The following is a 10267-nucleotide window of genomic DNA, read 5'->3' as shown; positions in this document are numbered from 1 at the left end:
GTCTAGTCTATAGTCTAGTCTATAGTCTAGTCTATAGTCTAGTCTATAGTCTAGTCTATAGTCTAGTCTATAGCCTAGTCTATAGTCTAGTCTATAGTCTTGTCTATATTCTACGGTCTAGTCTATAGTCTACTCTATGGTTTAGTCTATAATCTAGTCATATTTTAGTCTATAGGCTGGTCTATAGTCTAGTCTAAATTCTAATCTATAGTCTATTCTAAAGTCTAATATATAGTCTGGTCCATAGTTAACACTAGTAGGGTACCAATTAAAACCCACTGGGTGTTTAATTTTCAACTAGTTGTCACCAAGCAGGGTGTCAAAGTGAAATATTTAAAAGAGTATGAGTGTTTAAATATGTATATGTGTGTCTTATTATGTATTTATATAAGTCCAACTCGTTCGTATGTGTTTATCCTTTTGCACTCGAAAAAAGGCTTATATTGTAATTGTTACTTAAAAAAATATATATTTAATAAATTAAACGCCACAGGCACTAGATACAGAAAAAGAAGCAAAAAAATACATATTTTTATATACAAGAGGTCATATTGATTACATAGAAATGGCAAACAGAAAAACTGGAAAACTTCAACAAAATTCAATAAACATTAAAAAGGTTGGTCTTAATACTACAAAAAAAAAAAAAAACAATTAAGCCAATAATTTTATATATATATAACTTTTTTGGGGTACAACAACAAAAAGCAACAACCTTTTAACAGTAAAATAACTGTTTTTTTTGTCAACAGACCTCAACAACAGTTGTCCGGCTAGTAATGGCAGCAACATTGACACTTAATGTTGAACGCAAAATTACAAAGAAATTTTCTATTAATTTTTAATTAAAAAATTAACTTATTAGTTAAAAAAAATAATTAACCATTTATATGGTTAAAATAATTAAAAAATTAAATTAAAAGTGAATATTTTTTGTTGTTGTGTATTGCTGCTAAAAAATTGTAACATTTATATTATATTGAATAATTAATTGGAAATTAATTTAATTATAAAAATGGAAAAAATTACAAAAAAAAGTGCAACTCATTAAAAATTCATAGCATTGTTTAAGTGTTTTCTTTTTTACCTACAACCAACAGGCAATAAATTAATTTATACATAAAAAAACAACAATAACACAACTAAAGTGAAATAATTAAAGGTGTACTAAAATACCTGACCGGCATTTTTATATGACAAAAAAAATAAGGTTGGGCTTAAAAGACAACTTACAGTTGTTTCTTTAAGAATTTATTCCCACAATTGCTTACAAAAATACCGCTATCACACAGGTTTGTTTTTAAATCCTCACGGAATGTCATTTATTTGTAATTGTTTGTAGAAAAATAAATCACATATAAATCTTTTAAGACGTATGATTAATATTAATTAAGTTATTTGCAAAAAATCTAGAATACAGGGCGTATGATGAATGTTTATTTAGAGCTAATATAGTAAATCAATTGAAAAGCAATAAAATCAATCAAGTTTGTTATTGTAAATCATTAGAACTAGAACAGATTGTGTAGAATTTATAAAAAATAGGTAACTTTTGATTTATTTCAAAAAAATGTTAATGTAAACGGCTCTTTTAAACTAAAGTTGGTCATAAATTGTAAAATTTTTCTAGTTATCAAAAAGAAATCCTATCGACACAGATAATAGACGAGATAAACAATAGTTAGTTGAGAAAACTAGTCTATATTCTAGTCTATTGACTAGTCTACAGTTTAGTCTGTAGTCTGGTCTATAGTCTAGTCTACAGTATAGTCTATAGTCTAGTCTATAGTCTAGTGTATAGTCTAGTCTATAGTCTAGTCTTTTGTGTAGCCTATAGTCTGGTCTTTTATGTAATCTATAGTCTAGTCTATATTCTAGTCTATAGTGTAGTCTGTAGTCTAGTCTGTAGTCTAGTCTATAGTCTAGTCTATAGTCTAGTCTGTAGTCTAGTCTATAGTCTAGTCTATAGTCTAGTCTATAGTCTAGTCTATAGTCTAGTCTATAGTCTAGTCTATAGTCTAGTCTGTAGTCTAGTCTATAGTCTAGTCTATAGTCTATTCTATAGTCTAGTCTATAGTCTAGTCTATATTATAATCTAGTCTATAGTATAGTCTTTTGCCTAGCTTATAGTGTAGTCTATAGTCTTGGCTATACTCTAGTCTTTTGTCTAGCTTATAGTCTAGTCTATAGTATTTTCTAAAGTGTAGTCTATAGTCTGGTCTATGGTCTGGACTATAGTCTAGTCTATAGTGTAGTCTATAGTGTAGTCTATAGTGTAGTCTATAGTCTAGTCTATAGTCAAGTCTATAGTCTAGTCTAAAGTCTAGTCTATAGTCTAGTTTATAGTGTAGTCTATAGTCTAGTATATAGTCTTGTCTATAATCTAGTCTATAGCCTAATCCATAATCCAGTATATAGTCTAAGCTATAGTCTAGTCTTTTGTCTAGTCTATAGTCTAGTCTATGGTATATTCTATAGCATAGTCTAGCATATAGTCTAGTCTATAGTCTAGTCTATAGTCTAGTCTATAGTCTAGTCTATAGTCTAGTCTATAGTCTAGTCTATAGCCTAGTCTATAGTCTAGTCTATAGTCTAGTCTATAGTATATTCTATAGCATAGTCTATAGTCTAGTCTATAGTCTTCTATAGCCTAATCTATAGTCTAGTCTATAGTCTAGTCTATAATCTAGTCTATAGTCTAGTCTATAGTTTAGTCTATAGTCTACTCTATAGCCTAGTCTATAGTCCAGTCTATAGTCTAGTCTATAGTCCAGTCTATAGTCTAGTCTATAGTCCAGTCTATAGTCTAGTCTATAGTCCAGTCTATAGTCTAGTCTATAGTCTTGTCTATAGTCTAGTCTATAGTCTAGTCTGTAGTCTAGTCTATAGTCTAGTCTATAGTCTAGTCTATAGTCTAGAGTTTAGTCTAGTCTGTAGTCTAGTCAATAGTCAATTCTATAGTCTGGCCTATAGTGTAGTTTATAGTATAGTCTAAAGTCTATTCTATAGTCTAATTTATAGTCTTACCTAACAGTTATAGATATCGGACTAATGTATACAGTAGTTTTTGATATGCTGCATTAAATTGACAAAATTAAACAAAACTGATTGTCCAGTTTGTTGTAACTTTTTTGTTTTGCATATCGCAGTTAATTAGCAAACAATAGTACTATAGATGAACATGTTAAACATGACACAAAATTACAATACACATTTGCCACAGCAAGTACATGAGACTAGACGTGGCTAAGAGTGAAATAAAACAGAAAACATGCTGAGGCATGCACGCAGAACAAAACCACTATACAGCATAAAAATATAGCCACAAAAAAAACATACAAATAGCATATGTAAACTCTCTTGCTCTCTATCTCGCTATAAACACCGTTATATGTATGTTACATGGAAATAACGTTTCAAGTTTGTGTGTTGTTTTATGTTTTAACATGTTGTTACATATTTAACATTTTCAAGGGAGAATAATTGTAAGAGGGGTAGTAAAAGTAGGAAGTTTATAACAATATAAGGTGTGTTTGACTGTATAAACGTGTTTGTTAAGTATTATTGTATGTAGAGTTGTTAAATGAATAACTAGTGTTTACATTTAAATTTTTTGTCGACTTTGTTTGCTTTATGCACTTCTTTTACAAAATATGTTACTCCTCAGCCTTTAACCTTTGCAACTACAAAATGTAGTCGGTCTCCTGTCGCTATTATTGCTACTCGTAATACTATTAGGTTAAGAGTTTGAGAAAATAAAATAAAATGTTTACAAACTACTCATACAGTGTTGTGTTTAAGTGTCTGTTGTTTGTACATACATACATATGTATATAGTTTGTTTGCAGGCGAGTCCATATCCTTTGTGCGTTATAAATGTAAAAGATAACATGATGTTAAGAATTTTATTAAATTTTTGTCAAAGACGTTAATAACCTGAAACTTTAAATAAAATTAAATGCTAGTTAAATATTAGTGAGGTTCTCTATAACAAACAAACCTGCTGAACAACTAGTTAGTAATTAATATTAATCATACGTCACCATATTACTTTATTGAATATTTACAAAAATAATAATAATAATTAAAACATTTTTCTAAAGTTTCTCTTAATATTTACCAAATATAAATTTAGTGGCTCTTACAGCTCCCTCACTAACATCGCTTAGTTTAAATTGCACTAAAATTGTGATATAAACTAAAATGATCAAAGTAACCTAAAGTAAAAAAATGCAATTTGCAATATCTAAAACTGCAAAATTTTTAAAACTTAATTCTCTTACTTTACCACATCTCTTAAGATCAATATTCATATACCCACTGCAGGAGAATTTCAAACGTTGATGCATCAATTGTAATGAATATTCTCTAACGTTTAAGATAATTTCTTTATCATGAGGATACAGTTGGAAGTTGTTCAATAATTGAGAAAATTTTTTATACTAAAATGAAAACATTTTAAAAGAGATCGTATAATTTGAAACACTTTGAAATCTAACTCACCTCATTTATACATTTTTGTGCTAAATAACTTAGTAACAACATGTTGCTCAAAAGCACACCAATGAAAGTTAAACGAACTAAAAAGTACATATTAAATTAAACTCAAAAAGCTTGCTAATTCAGTCCAAATTTTAGTTTGTTGATTAGTCTTAAGTATTGTCTATGGTCTAGACTTTAGTCTGTATTGTAATCTGTAGTCTAGTGTATAGTCTAGCCTATAATATAGTCTATAGTCTAGTCTATAGTTTACTCTATAGTCTAGTTTATAGTCCAATCTATCGTCTAGTATATAGGCTTGTCTATAGTTTTGTCTATTGTCTAGTCTATAGTCTAGGCAATAGCTTATTTTATAGTCTAGTTTATACTCTAGCCTATAGTCTAGTATGTATTCTAGTATTTAGTCTAGTCTGTAGTGTAGTATGTGTTCTAGCATATTCTATAGTTTAGCCTATAGTCTAATCTATAGTCTAGTCTACGGTCTAATCTATACTCTAGTCTAGTATATAGTCTAGTCTTTAGATTAGTCTAAAGTCTAGCCTATAGTCCAGTCTAGTCTTAATTCTCGACTATAATCTTAACTATTGTCCAGTCTATGGTTTAGTGTAATGGTTAGTATATAGTCTATTCTCTAGTATAGTCTATTATCTATTATGTAGTCTAGTCTATTCTTTAGTCTATAATGTAGTCTATAGTGAAGTCACTAGTCCAGTCTATTATCTATATTCAAGGAAATATTCCATCTATACCTTGCTATAAACTAATCTTTATTCCAATAAATGGTGTAGTCTATAGTCGGTAGTCTAATACATAGTCTAGGCTACAGTCTAGTTTATAGTCTAGTATATACAGTAGTTAATAGTCTAGTCTATACTGTTGTTTATAGTCCAGTCTCTAGTACAGTCTTTGATCTATTCTATAGAGTAATATATAATCGCGTCTATAGATTAGTCTAGCATATAGTCCAGTCTACAGTCTAGTCTATAGGTTAGACCATAGTTCAGTCTATAATCTAGTCTACAGTTTACTCTGGTCTATGGTGCAGTCAATAATCTGGTCTGTAGTCTATACTTTTTTCAATACATAATATACAACTACTTACATATTTGATATATCAATCTTGTCTCATATACATATTGCACATAGGCCCAGCTTGTGGTTGTCAATATATCAATACCATTGTAAAAGAATAATAGTAAAATAGGCCATGCAAAATATTGCTCCAGTTTATTAGCTAAAGTCCATATTTCCATTAAATCAATTTGATTTTGTTTCAAAGTTTTTGAATAGATTCTAGCTAAACTTACTCTTCTATTGGGTTCTTTAACAATATTTTCCTTGAGTTCTTTTATATTTCTAAGTAGATGTTTTAAAAATATATATATTATTTGTAGATAAATACCATATTCCAGAGATTTAAGTTGCAGAGACATCATTAAAAATGATAGCAATAAATTATCCAATAGCAACATTTTTTTAGATATTAAATGATAATTTAAATATACAATAAATATTAATAAAATAATTGAGCTTAGACCAGTGGTTAAGAATAAACGTTTTCGCAGCATTTGAGGCTTTAGCATATGGGGGAATTTGCTCAGCATTTGATTATCCAGTTTGTTAATAAATTGCAAAATTTCCACAAGATTTTTATTACAGCACCAGCTTTTATATTTTATTGATAATTGTAAAATGATCAGGGCAATGTTATGTATATAAGCAATTAGTTTTGTCAAAAAGTCTAGATTGTGTGCTTGCGTAAGTTTTGAAACTATATAATTGTGTTTATAGGTGATCCATATAGCGCAGGCTATAAGCATTAGACTATATATTAAGTATACTAACAGTACTATATAATATTTAATATCTTTCTCTTGGCGATAGATTAAAAATGGTGGAAAATTTACACCAAATATGCAAAAAATCCATTGGTATATTTTTAATTCTTTTAATAAAATACCACTTTCCATGTATCCGCTCATTTGATTGTAAATTTAAAACGTTCAACAACTCTCTAAGAAATAATGTAAATTATTGTCAAGTTGTTTAATGTTAAAGTGTTTTTTAAGATTTTAATCTTTATTTGACAAGTTAAAGCAATTTCAAAAGTACATTAGGCGTATGAGTAATATTAACTTAACGATAATAATGCGGCTAAAGCCAACTGAAATTACAAAAAATATGGCTACAATATCCTCTAAAGTTAAGTTCTAGTTTTGTTCTAGTTCTGTCCTAGTTCTGTTCAAGTTCTGTTCTAGCTCTGTTTTAGTTCTGTTCTAGTTCTGTTTTAGTTCTTTTTTAGTTCTGTTCTGTATTAGTTTTGTTCCAGTTCCATTCGAGCTTCGTTCTGTTCTTGTTCTGTTCTTGTTCTGTTCTTGTTCTGTTCTTGTTCTGTTCTTGTTCTTGTTCTGTTCTTGTTCTGTTCTTGTTCTGTTCTTGTTCTGTTCTTGTTCTGTTCTTGTTCTGTTCTTGTTCTGTTCTTGTTCTGTTATTGTTCTGTTCTAGCAGTCACCTGTCCAATTAATAATGAATTGTGTTGGCAAATTGTTCATTGAAGTTTTGTTTTGTTACTATGATATTTATCTTACAAACAAATTAAAAAAATCCATTGTGATAATTACAAAATTAATATTACCCATACGTTATTAATTTATTATGTAATTTTTAGTTTATAAAGCAATTTTAAAGGGTTTATTAGGAAATGAGTAAGTAAAAAATTTTAATACTTTATATAATGCTTGATATAACAAAACTATTTAATTCTATTTCTAAATATCTTTGTTTGTTTTTAAAATAGTTATTTAAAAATATTTCCGTTTTTAAGCCATTAAATTCCAATGTTATTTTCTAACAGTAAGACTAAGTAAGTAAAAAAAATAAAAATAAAAATCGTTTCTGTTGACAATTTTCTGACAAAAAATATTTACAAAATACACTTTGCATGCAAAATATTTTCCTAAAAAAAAAAAAAAAAACAATTTTGTTGAGGTTTCTTTTGCATACAACATAGTTTTTGCATATTTTGAATATGAGACACCTTGTACTAAAATAAAGAAAAAAAAGGAATAAAGAGACTAGAAAAAAAACAACTGTATAAGAAATGCATAAATAACCAACACAAAACTTAATATACAATTCATATGCAAAATGTTTGTAGATGGTAGTCAATGTTAAGAATAAAAAATTGGGAAGGTGTACCAACATCAATTTCCATAGCTAAGGAAACTAGAAATAAACTACAACAGCACTAGGTAAAAACTAAAATTGAAGTAGGAATGAATTAGAACTAAAGTAGAACCGAATAAGAACAGAATAAGAAAAGAACAGAACAAGAACTGAACAAGAATAGCACAAGAACAGAACAAGAATAGAACAAGAACAGAACAAGAACTGAACAAGAACAGAACAAGAATAGAACAAGAACAGAACAAGAATAGAACAAGAATAGAACAAGAAAAGAACAAGAAAAGAACAAGAAAAGAACAAGAAAAGAACAAGAACAGAACAAGAACAGAACAAGAACAGAACAAGAACAGAACAGAACAGAACAAGAACAGAACAAGAACAGAACAAGAACAGAACAGAACAAGAACAGAACAAGAACAGAACAAGAACAGAACAAGAACAGAACAAGAACAGAACAAGAACAGAACAAGAACAGAACAAGAACAGAACAAGAACAGAACAAGAACAGAACAAGAACAGAACAAGAACAGAACAAGAACAGAACAAGAACAGAACAAGAACAGAACAAGAACAGAACAAGAACAGAACAAGAACAGAACAAGAACAGAACAAGAACAGAACAAGAACAGAACAAGAACAGAACAAGAACAGAACAAGAACTACAACTGAACAGAACAAGAACAGAACAAGAACTACAACTGAACAAGGACTGTACTAGAACTAAATTACAACTGAACTAGAACTGAACTTAACCTAAACTATAACTGAACTAAACCTAAAATAGAACAGAATTAGCTTCAGAATAGAGTAAAGTTTATACACGGATTGCGCTCACCTTCTCGTCGTTCACTAAAACAGCATTTACATGAATTATTGTCACTCATATATACCAATACCTATACGCACACAAACACACACACGTATACATATTTGCTGCCATTTTAAGCAGTTGTTGCCTTTCCAATTTGAAAAGACTCGCAATACAACTTTTTAAGTTGAAAAAAAAGATAGATAAATAAAGAGACAAGGTAGTAAGGATATTTTCTTATTTGCATGTCCTGTCACATTATTATATGCATACATGCATATATGGCTATATATTTATAAATGTATGTAAGTGTAAGAACATTCATAGGTTTTCTTTTTTTGCTTTGTAACATAAACATGTCAAACTATTTTTCATATTTTTCGTTTACAATTTTGTATGATTTTCTTTTTTTTTAAGTTTTCTTTATACATTTTTGCAATATTTTCTTATCATTGTTGTATGATTATCATGATGCCACCCTGCTATTCTATTTTGTGTGTAAGTGTTTTTTTTGTAACAGGAAACACAAAAAAATGCAATTTTCTTCTTTACCGGAAAATAATAAATGTAGAAAATCTGTAGGTTGGTAGAATAGAAAAAAAATTGAAGATTTAAAACCTTAACCATTTTAAACATGCAATGAAAAGTAATATGATACATCCTGCTCTGCATTACATATGAAAATATATAAACATAACAAACTGTTTACGTGTGTATCCTTGTGTGTATATTTATTTGTTAGTTTTGTGTGTGTATTAGTATTAAATATGATCCGACATGTTTGGTTACATGTTTATGCAGTTGTTTAACTTATACTTATTTACTCTCTTCCTCCCTCTATGTTGTTATTGCTTTGGTTTCTTGTTTGTTATTGTTACTACTGTGTCTCTAACTGTTACATTCAAATCACTTTGCATTTCTAAACAGTTTTGTGTTGTTGCCTAAAATCATATGTGTGAATGTGTTTGTGTGTTTCTTTTTTTTCATTTTCACATCCGGTGTATGTTTACACTTCTGTACACGTATTTTTACACAAGACCAACATGTTGGTGTGTATTTTAAATGACAAATATTATAAGGAAAATGTCTTCCGAGCATGTTTGCCTTGTAAAAAGACTTTTGCTTGAATTATAAAGGAAATAAAAAATAATATAGAAAAATATATCCTTATCATGAAATAGTCATGCAAATACTATGAGAATGATGATTTTTTTACAATGTTCAGGGTTGTTTTAGCAATTGTTGTTACTGCTGCTGTTGCATGTGATTTAAAATAATCAAAAAGAAACAACAACTAGAGCAAGAAAACAAGAAAAAATTACAACAAATATATGACTGTAAACAGTGGAACCAAATCAACAGAATATATGCCATAGTTAAGACTGAGATAGATAATATACAAGACTATAGACTAGACTATATACTAGATTATAGAATAGACCACAGACTAGACGATATATTGGACTAAGACTATGAACTAGTATAAACTAGACTATTGACTATTGATATTGAAACTAAACTATTGACTAGACTACAGACTAGACTATAGAACTAAAAACCCGACTATAGACTATACACGTGACTATAGACTAAACTACAGACAAGACTATAGACTAGTCTATAGACTAGACTAAAGACTAGACTATATACTAGACTATAGACTACACTATAGACTAGACTATAGACTACACTATAGACTACACTATAGACTACACTATAGACTACACTATAGACTAGACTATAGACAAGACTATAGACTAGACTATAGACTAG

General features: G+C 29.0%; 2 protein-coding genes across 2 annotated transcripts in view; one reads left to right on the top strand and one right to left on the bottom strand.

Annotated features, from left to right (window-relative positions):
* LOC111682524 overlaps positions 1-10267 on the top strand; it is a 36301-nt gene that overhangs the window by 12063 nt on the left and 13971 nt on the right. The gene's annotated exons all lie outside the window — the stretch shown is intronic.
* On the bottom strand, positions 4218-6320 carry LOC124418721 (putative gustatory receptor 98b). The gene is made up of 4 exons (XM_046945915.1): positions 6038-6320; positions 5603-5821; positions 4504-4580; positions 4218-4442 (listed from the first exon to the last, which is right to left on the bottom strand). The coding sequence occupies exons 1-4, from the start codon at positions 6318-6320 to the stop codon at positions 4218-4220; spliced, it is 804 nt and encodes a 267-aa protein (XP_046801871.1).

The sequence above is a fragment of the Lucilia cuprina genome, chromosome 3 (assembly GCF_022045245.1).
Source record: "Lucilia cuprina isolate Lc7/37 chromosome 3, ASM2204524v1, whole genome shotgun sequence".
In the NCBI taxonomy this organism is placed as follows: Eukaryota; Metazoa; Arthropoda; class Insecta; order Diptera; family Calliphoridae; genus Lucilia; species Lucilia cuprina.
This window is presented reverse-complemented; position numbering and strand designations above follow the sequence as displayed.

Coding starts and splice junctions, on each gene's coding strand:
- LOC124418721 (XM_046945915.1), bottom strand. CDS start 6,320: ATGCTTATAGCCTGCGCTATATGGATCACCTATAAACACAATTATATA. Junction 5,822..6,037: donor ACGTTTATTCTTAACCACTG/GTCTAAGCTCAA, acceptor ATATTGTTAAAG/AACCCAATAGAAGAGTAAGT. Junction 4,581..5,602: donor AAGATTGATATATCAAATAT/GTAAGTAGTTGT, acceptor TGTACTTTTTAG/TTCGTTTAACTTTCATTGGT.